The sequence below is a fragment of the Anser anser genome (genome assembly GCF_964211835.1).
Source record: "Anser anser genome assembly, chromosome: 4".
NCBI classification, from domain to species: Eukaryota; Metazoa; Chordata; class Aves; order Anseriformes; family Anatidae; genus Anser; species Anser anser.
Window position 1 is genome coordinate 76,423,134 of NC_139724.1, and position 23,347 is coordinate 76,446,480.

Genomic DNA, 23,347 nt, shown 5'->3' on the forward strand with positions numbered 1-23,347 from the left:
AACCACAGCTTCATTTTGCAGTAGCTTGATGCTGAAAACAAGCGTTACAGGGGTTCAAAACCAGTTATGTGAAGCCCTTGTAAGGAAACCCTAAAGTCCTGGGCTTCTGTGAGCCTCGGACAAGACCTGAGCTGTGAGCTACCTGAACTAGTCTGCAGCAAACAGCCCAGCGAGACCAGCACAGCCAGCCGGGCTGCTTTACAAGCAGGTATGGAGTTGAAGCAGGTGAAGTGAGGATCTCTCCAGTTTCTACATGGGTTTACACCACTATAAGCACCCCCACTGCTCCAAGGGACTGTCTCAGCCTTCTCATTGCCTTTGTATCTCACCAACAACCTTGAAGCCATATGTCAAGTCACAAACTCTAGACCATGGATAAAAAAGTACACATATGTATAATCCTTTCAGCCATTACAAGCTAATCTGATTGTCAAGGAAGGAGGGTCAGAAAGCAAAGCCACGTTTTGGGGTAGCATCTGGTAATAACGCGCATTTAGGCCAATTAAGAAACGCTCCGTTGAGGTTCTTGATTCAATTCTTGATCTTCCGCTAGTCTTGGAGTAGATGAGAAAAAAAAGGAAGAAAATTAACAGTCATTAACTTCTAAGAATTAGCGCTCATCTGTTCACACGTCTTCTACTAATTATGCAAAGTACCTTGCTTTATAACAGCCTAGCCTGTCACAGCTCGGTAACAGGCAGAGCGCCACACGCCGTGCCTGGCAGCAAACGGAGAATTAACAACTGTGCCTTTCACAGTCAGAGAAAAACAAATATATTTCGAAAATAACGCCACCCGGCATTTTAACTTAAATTTATGTTTCCACAACGTATTTCTTCTACTGCACCCCTCATTGCCAGCTGAATTCTTTCGTTTTCTCATCGCAGTCGAGCAGTGCTTCATGCAGGATCAGGACCAGCACCGATCCCCCATTGATTCCTACCCTGATTCCCCCAGGCTGGCTCGCCCAACGCCTGGGATGGCGCAGCTGTGGTCACCGTGCAGCTCAGATGATGGATGCAACTCCGCTGCCGTAGGGAGCGCTGAGCTGAGCATGTTTTGCTCCATATTGGCAGATGTTACACTCCTCCCCCACAAAGGCTAGGCAGTCTTAAAAACCCGCACGTGGTAAAGCTTTACCAGACAGCAGCCGACAAGGGGAAGCAACGTCGGAGACACCCCTGGCAAGATCGTGCAAATCTTCACATTATCAAGGCTCGTCTTCGGGTGATGACTTGGAGGGATTCGTGCTGTCTACCTAACGTTAAAGGCTGTGTCTGCCTTAAGTACTTGATTTAAAAATAAAAATAAGAAATTGTAAAGATAAAGAACGGCTCACGCTTTTTTTTCCCTCCACAGATCCCACTCCTTGTTAACTGGCTGCTACCACCATCTGTTTCCACTCTACCCCTCAAAAAAAAAAAAAGTTTATTCTTCGCAGGCTTTTTGTTGACCTCACAATTTCTACCAGAACCCTTGTTGTTGTCTGCATACAGCAGAGCACTGGATTTCCCACACTCCAACATAATCAACATCTTAAGGTATTTATGAAAACAGAAACCAGAAGCCAGACTGAGTTAAAGGCTCTCAAATTCATGAATTTCAAAAGCAGTTTATTTGAAATTTAATATCAAGCCTGAAAATGCTTGTTCTTGGTTGGTTGGTGAGGGGTTTTTTGCCCCCCCCCCCCCCCCCCCCCCCCCCCTTTTTTACTTCCTTAATTCACCAAAATATTTCTGCTTTACTGCATGGCACTCAGACAATTGTGTACACCTACCTCACATACAATAATTTTGCAGCTATTTTCACAATTTCTCTACAAAGAACACAGGCAATTTGCCTATGAACAGGAGACCTCGTGTCTTCAGAAACACTCAGTGTTTAGCAACATTCAGTAACTAACATTAAGACTGGATGCAGAGGAAGAAACTTCAACTCGGTGTGCATTTTGCAGGACCAAATTCCTTGCTTCTTCAGTTTAACTGGAGAGTAATATTCATTACCACAACCCAGGGATCTCGGAGCACAGAAGAGACTCTTACTGGGTTTTGGGACTACGCGGTGCCGTTTCCAAACTCCAGGCTTGTTTGGGACCTCTCACACCCCAGCACACCCGAACAGCAGCACTATTTAATAAAGCTGCACATCAATATTCACGCCGGTATTTCTGTAACCACACTTGGATCCAGCGCAGCCCTTCAGCACACTTGTTTGCTGTGAGCAGCTCGCAGACAAGACCTGCTTTAATTTAATGTAAGTGTCACGTAGATACACGCCAGCGTGGTTTCAGGACAACTGGAAGTCCCACCACCAGCTAACGGGCTGGAAGCCAAGTGAAGTTCTTCCACGGGTGCACTCAAACGGTTGCCCATCAGCTGTGCACACGCAGATGCCAGCCTGACCTGCAGCCACGATGCATTATTTTACAGCCTGACGTGTGTACACTGGCTCTGTAGTTTCACCTTCTGAAACTGCAGCATGTCAGTGAGGATGCCAACCACTCACCTCAGAAAACCTATCACCTAACAAAGCAACACCCTGCCTTTCCACTTCCACATCCCACTGAACTCTGGCCCCAAACTGGCAGCTGACAGACCCTAACGCCTCTTACCTCCCTACCATGGTAGAAAATTACCCAAATGCAGGGAACAGGGTTTGTTTCTCTCCCTTCAACAAGCTAATTTAGGTCCCTCTTTGCATAGCTAAAATACAGAGCATTCCTTTTAAAAAAATTAGGTGAAACTACCATTACAAAATCCTGACCCTCGGCATAATTACCCAAGGAACACGCGGATACAAACTGTTAATCCTGCAACACAGATACGTATGTCCCCAGCTAGAATGGGTTGGGAAACCACAACAGCTCTTTTGTCTCTGCAGCACCATGTTCCCGAACACCCCACCGACAGATCTCTGAAGCTGTAGGAAAAAAAGCCACACACTTAACCACTCGGTGATTAAAAACAGAACGGTGCAGAGGATAATAACGTCAGGCATAGAGGCAGAGACAATGTCAAACAAACCCAAGTACTCGCTTTGCATTTCCCCACATAAAATGCAGATGAGTTCTTGCTGTGTGCCTGTTAGAAATGTGGGTAAATAAGAACGAGGATTTGCCTACGCTATTTTACATAAGGGTAACGCAGAATTGGGTGGGTCCAAATCCACACCAAACAGAACAAGCTCACCTTGGTTTCAGATGCTGATGCTTAACAGGGATTTTGATCAAAAAAAGCACGTATACTCAAGTAAAACATGTGGTCCCTACTAAACACAGACACATAAAGCATGACATCACCTTCTAAAAAGGAGCACCCTTTTTTGGACAATGCTCATCTCTTAGTCAAGGGACTTTTCCTCTTCATTTACAAAACTTGCTTTCTTCCTTTTGTCGTTACAGTGCTTCGGGTCCCTGTGGCAACGCCAGCTTCCAGCACACCACACAGCAGACCAAATCTCTGAAGCATGTGGAAGAACTCCAAGAATTATCTCTGGCCGTTTCTCTATTCTTTATATAGTCTTAAGAATTTTTCCATTCCTGTTTGGGACTTGGGGGCGGGGGGGAGGGAAGGGTAACGGATTGTTTTGTTTTAAGTTATTTTTATTAACTGCCTTGTATCTGCTGACTGCTTGGGAAATTTATTGCAAACACTGGCCTCCCTCCTCCATCTGGACTGAAAAAAAAAACTGCACAAGAACGAACGTTGAAGAGGAAAAAAAACCAAACGGATGACATGCCTCCTACAAACACGCCAAATTACAGATGCTGTCTAGATCTCCCAGCGGAGCTCGAAAGCTTGCAGATGTTCACAGCCTGAACGTTCTCATGACAACTCTGAAACAGGATCTCAAATTACAGAAATCACTCATAAAGAAAGGGGGCTTGAGTGGAAACCATTTTCTCTTTCAGCTTGGTTTTTGTTTTTTTTTGTTTTGTTTTACCTTCTTGGTATTTTCTTACTAATGAATTGCGAGATCCTCTCCAGCTATGAACAAACTGCAAGCTCCTTATAAGCAAAAATACGGTTAATTTATTCAGTGGGAAACAAGTATTTGAAAAAGATCCCTTCTTTTTGCCTTCCCTCTTGTGATCAATTCAGTTCCTAACGGCTGGCTGAGAAGGAACACAACCACCGTGAACAGCCATGTTCGTGTATTCCAGGCAAACACAACGACCTCCATTTCTCTCTCGGTGCAGAATTTCTCATTTTACAGGCATATTGTCTGACAAATAAAAATGCTCTTATTCCCTTCTCGAACAAAAAAGAAAGCTTGTGGCAAATATACAGCCATTTTAATACCAAATAGCTTGGCCAACTGTTTGTTTGCAGCAATTTTGCAATTCATATGCAACGTCCCGGTTATTCTATTATCTGATTTTTCACTGGTGAGTACTTCCACGTATTGTACTACAAAATGCTTGCTGCTTGCAGTCGTTATTTCCATGGGTTGTTCTCTGGGATACTCAAAACACTTCAGATAACAGACCGTAGCTCAATGCACACACCTTAAGCCTTGAAAAAGAGACCAGAGCTAGCAACCTAAAGATACCTGAGCTGACACCTGAGCTCCCGGGGAGCCACCATTATCCCCTAACACAGCCCCATGTCCCATCTCCTTCCAGCCCTGCCCTCCCTGTTCCTGAAACTCAGCGCCTTTGTGCCCCCAGGCAGCTCTGCACGAGCCCCCCAGCAGCTGCCCACACAAACACACCGCGCTGATCTCCTTTGTTTCCATAAATGCAACCTAACTTCAGGTGGGAAATGAGGAGACATTTCTTCTCAGAAAGAGTGGTCAGGTGTAGGGACGGGGTGACAGGGAGGTGGTGGCGTCACCGTCCCTGGAGGTGTTCAAGGAGAGGTTGGACGTGGTGCCTGGGGACATGGTTCCGTGGGTGACAGTGGTGGTATGGGGACGGTTAGACCAGATGATCTTGGAGGGCTTTTCCATCCTTAACGATTCCAGGACTGATTCTCCCTCATCTCTGCCCCAGGTACCCCCTAATTTGGCCTCCCTGCCTCTCCCAAACCGCTCCTGGACACCCCTGCCACCCCTCCTGCAGCCTCCCTCGGTGCCTCCAAACCCCCTGAGCCCCACACCCTGCCCCAAGACCCCCCCCAAGTCCCTTACACCTCCTTTTTCTACTCAATCACCACCTTCAGTGCCCGCAGCTCCCGAAACACCCCATCCCTTCCCCAAGGGAACCCCTCGACGCCCCCACACCCTTACACCACAAAACCCTCCCCAGGGGCACCCTCAGCACTCCTGCAATACCCCTGGCCCCTTCAGCGCTCCCTCAGAGCCCCCAGCCATGCCAGAGCCCCCACAGCTCCCCCTCAGAGCCCTCAAAACGCCCCTATATCGCCCCTGGCCCCCTCGGAGCTCCCAAACGCCCCCCCTGCCCCCTCAGGCCCCCCTCAGCGCTCCCTCAGAGCCCCCCTATCACCCCCAGTCCCCTCAGGGCCCCCATAACGTCCCCTCAGAGCCCCAGTGGAGCCCGCTCACCCCTCAGAGCCCCCATATCGCCTCCACAGCGTCCCCTAAGAGCCTCCATAGACCCCCCCCGAACCCCTTAGAGCCCCCATATCGCCCCCACAGCGTCCCCTCAGAGCCCCAAGCCCCCTCCCAGCCCCCACAGCTCCCCCCCCTAACGCCCCCTCCCAGCCCCCTCAACCCCCCAACACCCACCTCGGCCCCTTCCCACCCCCCTCTCCCGTTACCTGACGAAGGCTTCGGCGGCGGCGGCGGGGGCGCGGCGAGGCGAGGGGCGAGGGGCCGGGCCCGGCCGGAGCAGCGCGGAGCGGCCGCACAGCGCCATGGCGACGGCGGGGGGCTGCTGAGGGGAGCCGCTGAGGGGAGCCGCGGCACCTCGGCGCCCCCAGCAACCGCGGCCCGCAGCCCCGCCCCGCCCCGCCCCGCCCGCGCCACCTCTGAACGGACGTGGGGGGGGAACGGATGATGGGCCGCACCGCCGCCCGAGCTCCTCGCCTCGGCGGCGGACAGAACGCAGCCCGACGTTCAGTTTAAATATTTTTGAGGAGGTTCTAAAGGTTTTCTCCCTCCGGCAATAGATGGGTGTAAAGAGAGTGAGGGATGTGGTTTGTTGTCCCCCCCCCGCACAACGAGAATGGGCTCGTCCAACGCCTGTCCCCCGGCGCAGCGCCCAGCCCACCCCCCGCCTCCTGTCATGGGCGCGTCCAGCCCCCGGCACAGCCCCTCTGGCCCCCCCCCGGCCGCTCTGGTATGGGCTCGCCCGAGCCCCCTGAGGGCTGTGGGGTTGGGTCCCCCCCACCCCAAACGTGCCCCATTTTGAGCTGTGGGGTCACAGAATCATAAAATAAAAGAACCCCAGAATCATAGAATCACAAAATCATTAAGGTTGGAAAAGCCTCCGAGCTCATCTGGTCCAACCACCCCCCTTCCACCACTGTCACCCACCGAACCACGTCCCCAGGCCCCACGTCCAACCTTCCCTTGAGCACCCCCAGGACGGTGACACCGCCACCTCCCTGTCACCCCATCCCTACGCCTGACCGCTCTTTCTGAGAAGAAATGTCTCCTCATTCCCCACCTGAACCTCCCCTGACACAACTTGATGCCATGAGGATCGTGCAGTCCCAGGCTTATAGAACATTCTGAGGTGGACGGGACCCACAAGGATCACTGAGTTGTTCCACTAGTCCCTTGGGCATGATTTTTGTTTAAAAAAAAATTAAAAAAACACAGAGAGTGCATCCTCCTCTTCCTCCACCACCCAGCCCTTTGTCCCACACCCTCTCTCTACATTGTATTTCAATGCGGCTATATATTTTGCCGGGGCTGTGGACTGCACCAACCTCTCTCTTCAGGTTGGAGCTTGTTCCAGGGCTGTGCTGCCCTTGAAACCGAAATCAGACTTTGCCCTCTGCCACGGGGCAGAGATCAGATAAATACACCGGGCCGTGACCCGATATCACCACATACAAATGTCCCGCAGCCAGGTGTCATGCCGCCCTGCCCCATCTCGTACAATGACGGTGTACATCCCGTGTCCATCCTGAGCTCTTCTTGATTTTTTAGCCTGTGGATGTGCTTCAAGATGAGCTTGCTGGTGTGCTACGAGCAGCACCAGCTGCTCACCAAAGCCCTGAAGCATGTCCAGAGAAGGGCTACGAAGCTGGTGAAGGGCCTGGGACACAAGTCCTGTGAGGAGCGGCTGAGGGAACTGGGGGTGTTTGGTCTGGGGAAGAGGAGGCTCAGGGCAGACCTCATTGCTCTCTGCAACTGCCTGAAAGGAAGGTGTGGGGAGCTGGGGGTCGGCCTCTTCTCGCAGGTAACCAGTGATAGGACCAGAGGGAATGGCCTCAAGTTGTGCCACGGGAGGTTCAGGTGGGAAATGAGGAGACATTTCTTCTCAGAAAGAGTGGTCAGGTGTAGGGACGGGGTGCCCAGGGAGGTGGCGGTGTCACCGTCCCTGGGGGTGTTCAAGGAGAGGTTGGACGTGGTGCTCGGGGACATGGTTCAGTGGGTGACAGTGGTGGTAAGGGGGTGGTTTGACCAGATGATCTTGGAGGGCTTTTCCAGCCTTAATTATTCTGTGATTCTGTGATTCTGTTACAAGGCTACAACCACTAGCCTTAAACCCAGGGCCAGGCTCCCTCCTCATCCAGCACTCGTGCAGGGAAGGGAACGACTCCTAGCAGCGTGCCCCTGATGTCCTTTCCCTGCAGCAAGCCCCATCCTCATCCAGTACATGGGTGTTGTGTTGGCTCCATCTTCTCCTTGCCACATAAGCAAGACCCTGATGGCCATAGTCCTGCCTGATGGGGGTGTTCACCCGCCTGCCCAGGGCCATGCAGAGCTCCTCAGCCCCAAATACACAACAAGGCCATGGAGAGAGAGGAGAGGAGAGGTGAAGGACAACCTCCTGGGACAGCGCTTGCTGCCGTTTTGCCTTGAAGTCCCTTCTTCAAGCCAACAAGGGAAGGCATTTTAAACCACTGGTGCATTGCCCTGGGTTGCTATCCACAGCCTTGCCTTCCCCTGTGATGCTAAAGCAGATTAACAGCCTGGAAAACACCCAAAAGAGGTCAGGCTTCCTGGAGGAGTGAAGTGGAAGGGGAAGGGGTGCCTGGCAGCATGGCTGGAGCGGACACTACGTCAGCTACTCCTGCTCCCCCGCTTCCTGAGCCTCACTGTCCCACTATTGTTGCATGTTTTGAAGGCTGCAAACACTGAATGAAATCCATCACAATTGCCAAAGAAAGGAAGAGGAAAGCGGAGTGCTATGGAAAGGGGGGAACCTGCTGGTGGTGTTCCTTAGTGGGTTCTCCTGGCCTAAATCTTGTCCGATATTAAACAACAAAACCTGGGTAAAGGCTCTGCTTGACCTGATAGTGCTCTCTCTCACTGTGCTTTCAGCTTGGCTAGTTCAGCATTGGCACCTGCCTATGGAAACAGCTGCCTTTGCACCCTCTCCCATGAATACCTTTTTATTTTTAGTAGATCCCTGCAGCACCGATGGGGAAAACAATGCTGGAAACACAGAGGCTGAAAATAACTGTTGTTAGCCCCGAGACGTGCACCTGGAGAACCTCCGTGTAGGGAACACCAAAACTTTTCACCCCCAGGCCGATGACTGCATCTGATTCAAAAATAAGCGCATACATCCCGCGCTACTGAGATGTCCCGTGCCAAACAACTCCCACCAAAAAGCGTTGGCTGCTCATTTTGTTGGTTTGGAGGCTGGTGGCTGTTGGAAGGCTTTGATGTCCTTGTCCATGCCAGCCATGAGCCATCCTGGAGGACTTTCCAGGATGGTGGATCCCCAGCTTACTGATTAGGAGATGTCTCTCCACCCCTTGTGTTTGACCGGGCAGAGGCAGCTACAGAAATAAAACTGGAGGTCACAGCTCTGGCTCTGGTTCTTGCTGTGGTGCCAGGCACAGCTGAGATGCTGCTGGTAACGGTGGCACGGGCAGCACAACTGTTACGAATAGCAAACAGAAAAGCTTTATGGCTTACACAGACCTCACAGTCAGCTTCCAGCTTCCTATGAGCCAAGGGTACATCTCTCAGGGCTTTCAATTTTATTTTATTTTTTATCCATGTATAGCATCAGGAATACAATGAGCCGCTCTCCCACTGTGACAGCATTTTTAAGGAAATAATTCAGACTTCTTAGAGAGAAAAAAAAGAAGCGTGCCATACTCCTGTGGTAAACAAACAAGGTAGTCGCCCACTGTGTTTTGTAAGAATTGTTTTTCCTGCCTTCCGTTCAGATTTATGGGATCCTGTAGAGTTTATGGGATCCCATAAATGTTTCAGCAGAGTCCACCCTCCAGGCAGGGTCCTCAGAGCAGCGGATGTGTTCGTACCAAGAACAGACGTGCTGCCTACAGAGCTCCTGATGAAACATTTATGAATAGCACCAGCTGGGGATAAAGCAAGACTGTAACAAAAGTTTCCCACTTTTTACCTTGGGAGGGAAAAATGAATAATAACCGATGATGGCGATAAATACTTCCTACTCCATTTATCCAAGTTCTCCAGGCTAAAAGATCTTAGTTCTTCTCAGGTGTTATTTGGGGGAGGCAGATACTAAGATTTCCTCTACCCTTAAGTTATTGTTTTATTCTCATTGCAAAAGGCAACCCCCGAGTCAAGGAAAATAAAAAGGCAAGTTCATTCTCAGCAAGCTGAGCACAGGAGATGATGGAGACATGACACACCGAGATCCTGCGAGCACAGGAAATGTATCACAAAACCAGCACTGCCACCAGATGTTTCTTCTTCTTATAGCCCTGCTCTTTCTAAGTGAAGAGTTCAGCAAAGAGAGGTGTGAGGGTGACTATGGAGAGATTTATGAGATGCAGTTTGCTGTAGCTTACCCCATGCAGGTATGGAAATCGGAATTTGGGGCTGTTGGTGGTAACTGCTGAAGTTGTCGTTGACTTCTTCAGCGGTGGTAGGAGCAGGGAGGCGTTTGCTGCCGGATGGGGGAACCACAGTCCCTGAGAATAGTCCCTGAGAATAGTTCAGCGTCACGGCTCCTTAATCCCAGCATGGTCTGAGACATCTCCGGGTGTTACGCTGTGACACTTCTTGATGGAAAAAAAATGTGATTTTTTTAAATCCACCCAGCTTCTGTTCCCTGGTGTTATTCTGTCTGGCTCCGTGAAATCAAATTCAGTTCTCACCTGTTCACTCGCAGCGTGACCCTGGAGGTTAAAGGTAGCATTTTCTAAAGCTGCTTGGGAATGTCAGATTTACCAGTGTGCAATTTGTCTGATAAAAACCAGGAAATGATTGTCTGGAATGATGTGCTGGCTTCTCCTCTGTAACTCCTGGATGCTCTGGAAAGGCTCTGCAAGTGCAGAACCGTCGGGGTATGTCTTAGGATCATAGGATTGTAAGGAAATTAAGGTTGGAAGGAACCTCAGGAGGTCTCTGCTCCAACCTCCTGCTCCAAGCAGGGTCAGCCATGAGGCTGCTCAGGGTTTTGTTGAATGTCATCTTGAAAACCCCCAAGGACGGAGACAGTACAACCTCCCTGGGTCCTACAACCCCAAACCTCAAACGTTTCCCTGGACCTGCTCCTTTCCAAGTGCTTGACACCAGCCTCTGCTTATCCACCCTCAGCACTACGGCCATCCTCCTGCTGGGTGGCCACCAGCTCCTGGAGGCAGCCAGCCCTATGTCCATCTCTTTTCCCCCCCTTTGACATACTCATTTCAGCCTCAGATGCACCGAGGAAGCCAGGACCTGCTGCGCCTGCTGTGTGGCCTCCCCTGCATCTCGTTATCTCCAGGACCAGCCTCCCACCTCTCCCACCTCGCTCCCTCCGGGGCTCAAATCCCTCCCCTCCCTCTGCTTCGCCCTTCCAGGAGTCTCCTCTGAACCCTGCCTGGAGATACGCTTCTTAAAACATGATTTAAGGCGGCAGCACCAGGTTATGCAGCTCTCCAGCTTGCTCTCAAGTCTCTACCTGTCGGCCTCAACCATCAGGCCCGGAGAGGCTGCGACTTCAGGCAATGCAACGTCTTCAAAGGCTGGATGCGTAGGCGAGGAGCATCTCCGAGCCTCCCCGTGCACGGCAGAGCTCCTCAGCCGGTGGTCCTGGAGGGCTCTGGGCTCCTGCAAAGCCCACAAAAGGTGCCTAAAGAAAGCCGATGTGCCAGCATGCTTATATTCCCTCGAACCCCGTTGCATCACACTGGAAATTTGCTAGGGGCTCTGCAAAGATCCGAGAGAGAGCTGTGCTGTGTTGGCGCACATCTCTGCTAAACACACTCCCAGAGCTGTTGCCCTCTCTCTGGGTCCATCGCCCTCCCTCCCTTGCCCTGCACTTTCCCCAGAAGACAGCCAGATCTCTTTATCTGGAATTTCCCCCACTCGGACTCTGCTTCTTGTAACGGTTTCTGGCTCAGAGAGGCTGCGAGCTGACAGGGCCGGGGATGTCAGGAAGGGAAAATCCACCTAAGCTTTTCTTCTCCTTTTGCCAACATTTCATCTAAGTGATGTATTCGTGCTGCTGAGGCCAACATCTCCCGCGGCTTCCTGCCCACCACCACGCTCGGTCCGGCGCTGACCCTCTCCTACAGGGGAGGAGCGGACCACAGACAGTGGGAAAGCGGATCTGACTCCTCTTAACCATTTCCTCACCTTCCCCAAAGAAGGATTTTATACCTGCAAACCCTGCTGCTGCTAACTTCCATCCTGCAGAGTCACCACTGCCTTGCCACCTCCTTCCAGACCTCTTGTATGGCAAGATGCAGCTCCTGACCACGTCCCCCTGCAGTTTCCCAGCTTTCAGTGAAGCAGCCCCGAGCTCTCTGCTAGCCAGGAGCCAGGACGAGGGGAAGGAAGCAGCACCGACATCGTTTGGAAAGCTATTTTTTCCCATTCGGCTTGCTCCGCGGGAAGCCAGGGGTCTGATGGACAAACGCCGAGCGGTGATCGCCTTCACCCTGTTTGATAAATGAAACTCATTCTCGTGGGACATCATCCGTGAAAACACAGGTGATGACGAAGGCCAGCAGCAGTCTGTCTTCCTCTTCCATCCTGCCTCGGTCCGCAGGGCGGAGGGCTGAGCTCGTAGCCCCCCTTCATGGTGGGGCCATGGGAACCGGCGGGGGTCCCGTGGGTGGGACAAAGCCGGCAGCCGAGGCCCCGCGCCGGGCTCAGCGCCTGGGTTTTTGTTCCGTGATGTATGGGGCCGAGCTCATTGTCCCCTCCACACCACGTATTCATCGGTTTGATGTCCCCCACGGATCCCGGTGATCTACGGGGCGAACGTCCCTGCATGTCGGCATTCGGGGCTCGCGAGCCGCCGCGTCCCGCTGCCACCAAGACAAATCGGGGGAACACGGCTCGTTTTACGGCTCGCTTTAACCGGGTCAGCTGCAAAACGGCCAGGAAAAGGAGCCTTTGCAAATCAAACTTGTGATTACGGAGGTTTGGAAGGGGATGCAAGGGGAGAAATTTGGTCAATGCGCTGCCCTTTGGCGCAGGGCGTTTTTGTGTCTGGGAGCAAGAAGAATGAAACCACTCATTAGTGAAACATCAAGCAGAGCCTAAAATCCAGCCTTGGGAAGGAAAGCTTCCCCGTTCCCAGTTATTCTTGCGAAATACGCAGCACACGGGCTCAACCAGCCATAAATCTTGGTTTACTAATAAACTCCTCTCTCCCTACCTCTAGGACAGTTACAGCTGGAAAGTGAAACCCTCCAGTCTGCTGCTTAAAAGCTGGGAAATCACCAGAAATCAGAGCTGGCGGGCAAGCTTCAGAGAAGCTCAGCTTGAACCCCGGTGAGCAACCTTTATTGCGTTTCACGAGCTAAACAGTCTCAGGGGAAAGCGTCTGGAAGGAAGACCCAGCCGTGACGAGCCTGCGGGGAAGACAAGGCATCGGTGCTGCACACAGCCAGCTTCTGGGACTCCCTGTCGGATGTGCTGTGGGTCTTAGGTAATAACGGCCTGAAACCTGCCGTTTGGCCCCCAAATCTGCTTTTTGGCTGCTCTGTGCTGCAGGACTGTGTGTGCTGAGCACCGACCGTTGGAGGGGTTGGGCTGGAGCTGACTTCATGACTCAAGCTGCTCCAGGTCTTGCATCACCCCCAGCCTCTTCCAGCAGCTTGCATCCGCTTCCTTCCCAAATGACCCCGGGGAGAGCAGCTGCTCCGTGCTGCTCCCGGGGTTTGTGTGGCTCTGAGAGCAGCTGGGGCTCGGGGAGAGGCTGCCGGCCACCAGCATCTTTGCAGAAAGGGTTCAGGAGGAAGGCTACGGGGAGAAAAGGGTGAGAAACGGGTGGTCTGCAGACTGCTGAGCTGGGGAGGAGCGCTGAGATTCAGCGTGCAGGGCTGGAGGACTGGGCTTCAACTCTCCTATGTGGGCTCTTTGTCTCAGGCTTCACTTACGTCCACCAAAAGGATTGCTGAGTGCAAATACATTGCGCTAAACCGTCACCAGCCTCCTCTAAAGGACTGTGATTTACTGCCTGCCATCTACCCGAGGGCTGGCCCAGCCAGGGTGACAGCAATGGGAGCAGGAACCGAATTTCTCAGCGGGTGCCTGCGAAGCGCTGGCTGCAGCAGCGCAATATCCCGGTGGGAATCCCATAGGCATTCATTTATTTGTTGTCTCCAATAGCAATAATACCACATCGCTGGGCTGTGGTGCCACTGGTTCTTTGCAGGCAAGACAATGTTTTCTCCTATTTCACCCCAAACAGCAGCCATCTCATCGCCCAGCAGCGACGCAGGCGGGGCGGCTAAATCCCACGGGGCAAATGCGCTTTTTGCTGTCACCCAAGGTCACCGGCTTTGACTGGCGGCTGCTTTGCCCGTTCCCCGAGAAACGCAGCGCGGAGCCGGCCGGGCAGCCTCTTCCCGAGGGTTTTCCCACCGCTTCGGCTCACCCTCGCCAGCTTTCCTCGGGGAAAGGGGCATTGTCAGCCCTTTCCTGGCAGTCATGCGTGACACCCGCTAGCAGCAGCTGGGTTATTTATGTGGCTCTGCTTGTCAGCTGGCAATACAATGCACAAAATGGGTCCCCGGGAGCTGCTCGCAGAAGGAAGCAGGGCACACAAGCAAAACTGGAATTTAAATTTCATTTAAGCAACGTCTCTGTGTGCCTCTGAATTATAATAAATAAAAAAAAAACTCTTATAACAAATCACATACTTTTCCATGCAGCTTCTTACAAGCCTTCTTCAAAGGGAGGGTACGGTGAACCAGCAGCAGTTATTGCAATCTTTCCTCCTGTAGAAGCTTCCATTCCTGCAGGTAATTTAAATGAAAGCACTAAATTCACCTAGAAACTTTTCCCCACCATATGATGCACCTGCATCCGAGCCGCAGAATGCCAGCATGTGGCCACCTCCTAAAGCCCCCCAAAACCCAGAATAAAGCCTTAACCAGCCGTCCGAGGTTTGGGGCTGCCCCTGCGAAACACGTAGGGGATATTTGGGGTGTCAAAGAGCTTGTTGGGGTCACCCTGCGCCGAGCGTGGGGCAGAACCTGGCCAAGATGATGTGTGCACATCAAGGGATGATGGCAAGCAGGACGATGCCAGTTTGCAGCATCACAGATACTCCATCAGGTGCGTCAGGAATCAAAACCCATCATCACAGTACAATGAGAGCCCAGCAGGGATCTGAGGGTCTTGGTGCTCTTGTGCAAAAAGCTCCGGATTCTCAGAGGGGCTGATTTGAGGTCTAAGAGCAACCGATGCGCTGCATTTCACTCTTGGTCCTCTATGGTTCTCTTTCCTGAACCAAAATCTTTTTTTTTTTTCCATCTCGTGCGGCAGTTTTGCTGCCAATTTGCCTGGAAATAAAGCTTCTCACCCATAGCCCTCATCGGGCAGTGCAGGAGGGGGGGGGTTGTCTGTAATCCTGTGAAATAGGCAACAAAATTTCTTGGTCTTATTGCACAGTACATTTTTTTTTCTTCTTCTTCACTCACAAGAGCCCTTTGTGTTGAGCTTCCCTCCAAAATATAGTTGCCCATCTTGGTTATTACCAGCACCGCGAAGCTGGTAATTACCCTGGAAGCCACAACATTGCTGTGGGTCCCCAGAGGGGGATAAATATCCATGCACACTGCAGTCCGGGTGACAGTGCTGCCCCCCGTGTCCCCAGCTGGGGGACTGTCCGGGTGAGCCCAGGCACAGCCATGGCAGATTTCCCAAAAAGGAGTGAATTTACACAAAAAAAATGCCCAGGTCCCCGCCTTGCCTGGCGTGAACCCTGAGGGCTTTGCTGCGAGCCGCAAGCATGCGGCAGGGGCTGCAAGAACCATATGGGGACAGAAAGGCAACCTCCAGTGTCATTAGCAGGGAAAATAAATAAACCATAGGTGTCTCGCCTCCATTGTCCGGTTTTATATCTGGAACTAATTTTCTCATCATTCTGATGAGTGACGAGATAATTGCTGCAGCTGCGCTATTCAGCCTGATCCAAAGAAACCCTTTTTTCATTAATTCAGGCGGTGATTACACACCCGGAGCCAAATTTCTGCTGCATGTAACCCTATTAAGGCAGTGCCTTTACCCTGGGGATGGGCTCAGCCCTCCCTGTTCAAACAGCGTGTTCACGTTTCTTTGTTCTCCGGGAGACAAAGGAAGAGCTTTTTTTTTTTTTTTTCCTAAACAGAAGAAAAAATTAAGGAAACCCGATGTCTTCCCGCCCAAAACAGGACACTTAAAATGCGAGCGGGGACAGCAAGTGGGAACTGTCCCCCACCAGCTGGGGGAGATAAGGAGTGGAGGGGCCCTTTATGCAGAAGGGGGGCTGCATAAAAGCAAGAAAAGAGGTAAAAAAAGAGGGGTGAAGCCCCCCGGTGAGAGCACCCGCAATGTCCACAAAGAAAAAATGCAAAATGCACGTGGGTTTGTGTGAATACAACTGCTACTTAGCCAGCGCACTGATACTCCTCACTATTTATTGCCTAAAGGAAGCTAAAATGTGGATATTAAAGCGATGTCCTGCCAATGGGGGATGTCTTCTTCCATTGGCAGAAGAAGGGCGTGAGGAATCGCCCGTCTTTGACCTTGACATTCCCCTCGTCTGTCTTCACCCGGAGCTTTTCATCCTGCTCATCACCTTGCTCGGTCTTTAAAGGGGAGCAATGGGAAGCGAGCTGTTGAGTGAAATGGCAATTTATAGCTGTCGCCTACCCCCGAAACAAAAGAGCTCGGCTGGGTTTTGCCTGACGGCCTCCTGGCAACACTAATTTCAAGCCAAGTGCTTTCGGGGCAGCTCATTAAACCCCAACGTGCCGCTAGTTCCATCAGCACAGGCGCTTGCAAGGCACAGCCCTGGGCTGCGCTGAAAGGCAAGCCACAGAAACCTTCCAAAGGCCAAAAAACGTATTTTTTTGTCGCAGGGGGTGTTTTTACAACCAGATGGCTCACTGGGGATAGTTGTTTTTGTTGGCAAAGCAGCCAGAGGGCTGGGCACAGACAGACGGGTGAGGAAGGGGAACGTTCACATCACTTACACTCCGTGCAGAAGACCTGTCTCTGCCTGGTCTCCATGAAGAATTTGTGTTCATATTCGGTGCAAATTATTTCCGCTTCCATGAAAATGATGACGGTGCCTTGGTGATCTGGGTTTGATTTCCATGAAATCCCCACAGCTCCAAGCTGGCTATGAAGCAGGAAACCCACGAAGCGTACCTTTAGTTTGGGGAAGAGGACGTTCACTCTGAAACTCATTTCATTTTTAAAACATCCCTTACACTTAGCTCTGTGTCACCTCCGTGGGCTCTAATGTCATCCCAAATATGACAAACAGGGCCAAGCAGGATTTACTTCCACCATGTCATTGCAACTAGCCTTTGTCACGAGGGAGCAGGCATGGTGTCTGTGGCTCCACGGGAGCTTTAGGATGAGTTGGCTACAGCAAGCCACGGGAGCTTTAGTATGAGTTGGCTACAGCAAGTGAGTTTACTTCGGGTAAAAGCACACGCTGACTTTTAAAACCCTTTGAGTTTTCAGGCCTGGAGCTCTGCCTTTGCTCTATCAGCCTTTGCAGTCAGTGATCAAGTTAACTTTGCTGTCATGGGTTTAGGAGATGAGTCAGGACTGTAACACGCATGGTTTCACCTTGGAGGATCTCATTGCTTTCACCACGACAGGGCCGAGCTCAGGCGGCAGAGCAGGGCCGAGGAGCTGGGATTTCACTGCTAACATCTTATTTTAAGGCAAAAACCATGAAATCACCACCCCTCACTTATCTTCATACAGTGCAAGGATGGCGTGGCAGCCTTTGTAAAGCTCTTGACGCAGATGATTTAGAGCAATCCAAGGGCACATCGCTAGCATCGTGATTGCATTGTAAATTGTCCTGCAATCAGCCACAAACAAATTTTTCTTAGGAAGTAACAAACCTTTTCTTAGGAAGTCCCAAGAGAAAATACCGAGAACCATCTCCTGGCCATGGGGGCTGCCTAGAGGTGAGGACAACCTGGTGGCACGATGGGGCACATGGGAGCAGCCCCAGCAGATGCTTTGCAGGAGCAGATTGCCCTGGGCTGGCTGTTTCTCCATTTAATAGGAGGCACCATTTCTCTTTCTGTGAATTTACATTTCCTATTCTGCATGAAGTTTCCCTTCGGCTCTGTTAATTTCTCTACAACACAACCTGACGAGTCCGTGCCTGTCCACAGAGGCAGGAGCCGCTCAGCTGCCACGCAGCCACCGGCATCAGGCACAAAATCACACAGCTGGAGGATGTGGCCTGTGAATATCGGGAGTTTTGATGTGAGTGACTGGTCATTTCTTGAGCTGAAGAAGATTTAGGCAAAGCAAGAGGAAGGGCGGGCAATGATTCACGAGGAAGAGCCCCGAGTGCCAGCTGCCCATGCAAAACCCCTCCTGGTGCTGGGTTTTCACCCCAGATGCTTCTGGGGGGAGCTTGGGCTACAAAAGGCTTCATGGTTATTAACTTAAACATATCACATTTTGGTTAACTTGAATATATCTTATTATTAGCTTAAATAACACCTCCAAAACGTTCACGCATCTGAGAAAACTTTGTTCATATAGGAAAATGGGACTTGCACGGGGAAGGTTTTGCCTCCCGGGAGCTGGCTTTCCAAAAACCTCTCTGTTCGTGCATCGGTGGGTTTGGTCCTGCCTGCTGCAAGCAGCGACAGCGGAGCCTGGCCCGAATTCGCTACCGAACAGCAGCACAAAGCCTCTGGGGCTGGATGCATGCCAGGTGGGAGCTGGCATTTTTGGCTCTCCGGTGGCTTCGTGCCTCCTGCCTGCGCAGGAGGAAAGCTGCTCAGCGCCTCGCTCCGCAGGCACCAGGAGGCAGCATATGCACAATAAAGGTGCAAAGCTGACTATGAAACATAGCCTGGTGCTTCGCCTCCTACGGCTACTGCAGAGCTGGGGATGTCTTTCCTCTTTATATCCTCAAAACGTGCCCTGTGTTTGACGGCAGCAGCTTCTTTCTTCTGGACCCCTAAAGGTATTCTGGCTCGCGGCAGCGCGTGGGATCCCAAAGGGAGCCCTATAGCATGAGGCAGGAGCTGGAAACTGCAACAAGCACCCTCCTGGCTTCTGCACGGACACGATGCTCACTTCTCGGGCTTCCCTACGACAGTGGCTGTTTTGTCATTTGGTGTCTTAAAAGTCAGTAATCTGTTTTAATTTGTGGTCAGCTATTTATTCCTAGGAGTGCAAGAGCGGCTGCAGTGGAGGGGGGAGATCCCTTTAGGCAGTGCCCGTCTCTGCAGCGGGCACACACACAGTGCCCTGGCCCCAAAACCTCCCACCAGCAGGTGCTTGGGAACCAGCTGGAAAGAAAAATAGCGATGCCATCCTCAAACGTAGTCGTGGGAGCAATCACAGATGAGAAGCTCCCAAACGACATTGGGGGAGAAGGACTCTTGCAAACGAGTCACAGCGGTGTCATTTCTAGGGGATGCTGAACCTGGGCTCCTCAGCGATCAATTCCCCTTGATACAGGTGGAAAGCATTTTTCCTGCTTGCTCCCCGTGCCAAACATTTATGCAGCCACAGCACAAAGCCCAAAGGGCTCATCTAACCCAGGATGGCACAACAGGGCTCGAGAGAGAGTGCCGTGGATGGGGCACGCCCACCGACAGCAGCACAAACCCACCTGCACCACCAGATAATTTGCTTCAAAAATTCCTCACTTCCAAAGTTTTGACATAGCCAACGTAGCCCCTGCAGAAATGCGGCAGCGTGTCGGATGTAGGAATTACCTACACAGCCGATTTTTGATTTTACAGCACAGAGAGAGATAAAACCGACAGCCAGTAGCGAGAAGTTAATGAAGCAATATCTATTTGGGAAATAAATAAGACTTTTAATATATCTTTTCATCAGGGAAGGAGATTCGCTATCTGCACGTGTTGCTGAGGGGTAGGAGGGGATATTCCCCACGTGATAACGCCAGCTTATCTAAGGTTTTATTGCTTCCCCTGTGTCCCCGTGTTGTAGCATGCCCTCTTTTGCAGACCTTGGGGCTGAAAAAGTAGAGGCAGATTCTCAAGTGCGCTCCTATGGCACACAGACCAAGTCCTAAAATTGGGTATGGGAACCAAGAGCTGCAACTAAGCCAAGAGATGCAACAGGAAAACAACTTGCAGAGCAAAATTCAGCGTGGCAGCGCGGTGCTCATCCTCTTGAGAAACGGTCGAGGTGACCTGCTAAGCAGCGAGCAGACCCTTGAGAGGAACAGAGACGTGCATTTCAGCCAGGTGTCTGGAAAAGAGGTGCTGGATGGACACGAATTGGTGCTTGCTGCATTGCTGAGTAGGAAGCAGTTTGTCATCAGTGAGGGAAAGAAATAAGGGAGAGCCAAGTGGCTGAACTCCCTACATGCAGGCAGATGCATCGCCGTGAGCTCAGCTTGATTTTCACGATTGGGCTGAACCCTCAGTGAAGCCTAGGATGTTCAAAAGGAGGTCACTACGCTGAGTTTGGCTCCTACATTTATTCTGAGGTGCATATGTAAGGGGGTTCTCCCTTGCGGAAGGGCTGAAGGCACCAGAGAAGCCAGGAGCACCGCCAGCTGAGGCAGAGAGCCACAGACCTGGAGGAGAAGCTGCAAGCGGGGGTTCTGGTGAGGAGAACGGGTCGCTCATCGTGGTCTGTGGGACTGCTCCTTCAAACAGTGCTCAGCACCACAGCAGGTCTCAATAAATCATTTGTGATCCCAAAGACATCAGCCGGGAGGTTACTTTTCGTCCTGCAGTTCGGTTGCCTCGGTGCCAGCAGCACTGCGAGGTTTGCTCTGCAGATCAAGCTCCTTCCCATCTCTCTCTGCAGGGAGGAACCCTAACAGCTAACGACTCGGTAAAGCACAAAATGAACTGAACAGCAGTGCCACGATGTGTTGGTTATTCCTCTACTTACCGTTGGGTCTCACTATGGCCCTTGAGTGATACTAGCTGCAAACAGGAGGACTGGAATAACGCTTGCTCACTCCCCTGCAAAAACCCTGAGAACACAATCCCATTTTTTTTTCTTCCTAATTTATATCCTCTCTCCTCCCCGTGAAAATTATCATCATCCAGCCAGGAGCTGGACAGGGCTCTGGGGATCCCACCAGGGTGGCTGAATCCGCAGCCAGAGTGAAGTGGGCCAGAAACACGCAAACTCTTTAGGATTCTGCCCGAATTCTCCCGCTGTGTAATTCAGCCTGTCAGCACAGGAGAACACGAGTTTCGCTAACTTGATGAATGTCTTAGATCATCTGCAGACTAAACGGATGCTGTGCTGAATAAAGACACCTATACCTTACTCATTTCAGCGCGCTGGGTGACAGCCGCGGTGCAGCCTGGCTGGAGGAGAGCAGAGACCCAGCAACCCATTGCTTGGAGGGGGCTGCCTTGGTGCTGATGCTGGGTATTGCACCTAGGAGAAAAAGTTAATACGCAACTAAGTCGCCAGGCCTATTACATATTTTTTTAAATTATTTTTTAAGTATTTCAGACCTTTTACCAAAGTAATAAATCATTACAAGAGGCAGAAGCACAGCCGTGGTAGAGATGCTCGTATCCCCACCTTACCGAGCTGGCTCAGAGGTGTTAGAAATAAATACCAGATTAATTTAATTGTCAATGCACGGCTTCCCTTGGAAATTTTGTACTCCAATGCTTTAAGGGGTTAGCCCCAAGTGACCAGCTGTGGCTGGGTGGGAGCTGAGCTTTCACTGCCAGGCTAATTGGAGGCTGAAATCACCTGCGCCGGAGCTGTACCTCTGCAGGGGCTTTGTGAGGATGAAAATCCAATTTCAAGTTATTCAACCACTGTGAAGCCTTTAATGCTTGCAAAATTCAAGCTAAAAAAAAAAAAAGAAAGAAAAAAAAAGAAAGGAAAACCAAGAACAACACACCTTCATCATCTCTATTGGCGTGACAGGAGAAATAAATCCACAAGGTAATGTAATCAGGTACGTGTCTGACAGGCCACGGAGCACTGCATGCCGAAAAAGACTCAGAAACTCGCTGTTGGCATTGATCCCCCATGATTTCCTCAGGATTAAAGAAGCTTTTCCCCGTCCTTGAGTCTCAAGCACGGCTGCTCTTGCAGGACGCGGAGGAGGCGGGGATGCATTTTGCTCCAGGATAACCCACGCTGTAAGAGCAGACACGGGTTTCACTGTCGAGGGATGGGTTTTCAGCTGTAGGAGCAGTTGCTGAGCTTTCAGGTTCCTGGATTTCCAAGGCGGAGGAGAGGACAAGCAGTTTCTGGTTTGGAATGAAAACATAACAAAAAACCACGATGTTCACCACTTCCCCCAAAGTCCACATTGCCCAACTACACGGTGCCGCCCCATTTTTGCTCTTGCACTAAGGTAGTGTGGTGAAAGTGGAACCCTCTGCCTTGATCTTCTGAGGTTCAGATCTCACACAATCACAGAATATTAGGAATTGGAAGGGATCTTGAAAGATCACCCAGCCCAATCCCCCTGCTGGCGCAGGAACACCTAGATCATCTCCTCCGGTCTGTGCTAACTGCTCTACCCGCAGCTCTGTCAGGGAGCACAGCACCTGCACAGGGATCTCGGCTGGGGTCCTCAGCTTGAATTCGGGGTAAGATCCTAGCCCACAGCTGCCATCTGAAAGCTAAATCCCAAGTGAGAGCAGGTAGAAACCTAAACCGGCCTCAGCACAACACGAGGTTGGGCAATCCCACCTCGCCCTGCTGCGAGCCGCATCCCCACCCCGTCCTGTGAGCGTTTCTGGCCTTGTCCTGGTGGCTAACGGAGACACACTTCTGGGCTACCTTGCCTCTCATGTAGTCCTCGGGCACCTCTGATTCCTGCCTTTTTCTCCTGGAAAGAGGCCAGCGGAGGGCCAAAAAGATGACACAGGGCCTGGAGCAACTCCCCTGTGAGGAAAGGCTGAGAGACCTGGGTCTGTTCAGCCTGGAGAAGAGAAGACTGAGAGGGGATCTCATCAATGTGTATAAATACCTGAGGTGTGGGAGACAGAGGGATTTGGCCAACCTCTTTTCAGTGGTTTGTAGGGACAGGGCAAGGGGCAATGGCCACAAAATGGAGCCCAGGAAGTTCCGCACCAACATGGGAAAGAACTTCTTCATGGTGAGGGTGACGGAGCACTGGGACAGGCTGCCCAGGGAGGTTGTGGGGTCTCCTTCTCTGGAGATATTCAAGGCCCGTCTGGACGCCTACCTGGGCAGCCTGCTCTAGGGAACTGCTTTGGCAGGGGGATTGGACCCGATGATCTCTTGAGGTCCCTTCCAACCCCTACAATTCTGTGATTCTGTCGCACCACAAACCCCTCACACCCTTTGAAATTTGGCAGGAGTCTTGCGCAGAAACCCCGGCCTTGTCTTGTGTCATCTGCTGGAAACACCTGGACCCTGAAGAAAGGTCTGGTCTCTGCTGGACAGGCAGAGAAGGAATTCCCCATGATCTTTTCCTCCTGCAGGCTCAGACAGATTTTCTACTCGGCCTTTGTAACCTATCCGTGCATTTCCCTTGTCCTCTGCTGCCGGGATCTCTACCCCAGCTACACCCAGGCTGCTGTAAGCAGAGCTCATAGCTGCCAAAACCAAGGCAGGCTTCCTCTAGGAAAACAAAAGTCATTATAATTAATAATAACCTGCCAAGAGCTCATGATACAGTGAACAAGCATTTTAAATCAGATCTCACTAGGCTTTCTGCAGCCTGGCCTCAGAAGGCTAGGAAGCTGGAAGAAACAAGTTTCAAATAATTGTGTTTTCATGCTTGGATTTTAATTATATCCACATGCAGACACCATTTGACATTTTATGAGCGTTTATATTAAAGGCAGGAGTTTGGGATAACCACAAAATCCAGGGGAGGCAGTGAGTGAATTGTACACTTCACTCCAGC

General features: G+C 51.4%; 1 protein-coding gene and 1 long non-coding RNA gene across 4 annotated transcripts in view; both read right to left on the reverse strand.

The window, feature by feature from the left end:
- DNAAF9 (dynein axonemal assembly factor 9) overlaps positions 1-5,907 on the reverse strand; it is an 83,495-nt gene extending 77,588 nt beyond the window's left edge. For 2 of the 3 annotated variants that reach the window (XR_014583175.1, XM_083833053.1), the window contains exon 1: positions 5,721-5,907. Coding sequence is in view for 2 of the 3 variants with exons in the window: in XM_083833053.1 (XP_083689179.1) it covers positions 5,721-5,818 (98 nt within the window). In the remaining variant the exon portion in view is untranslated. Of the gene's footprint in view, positions 1-3,298; positions 3,501-5,720 lie in introns of those variants that run through there. The other variant, XM_083833054.1, reaches the window with a different exon arrangement.
- Positions 5,908-16,529: 10,622 nt separating this feature from the next.
- LOC310898288 lies at positions 16,530-21,911 on the reverse strand. Its single transcript, XR_014583177.1, has 3 exons — positions 21,359-21,911; positions 20,760-20,877; positions 16,530-16,659 (listed from the first exon to the last, which is right to left on the reverse strand). It is a non-coding gene; the product is annotated as an uncharacterized lncRNA (long non-coding RNA).
- Between the last annotated feature and the right edge of the window lie 1,436 nt (positions 21,912-23,347).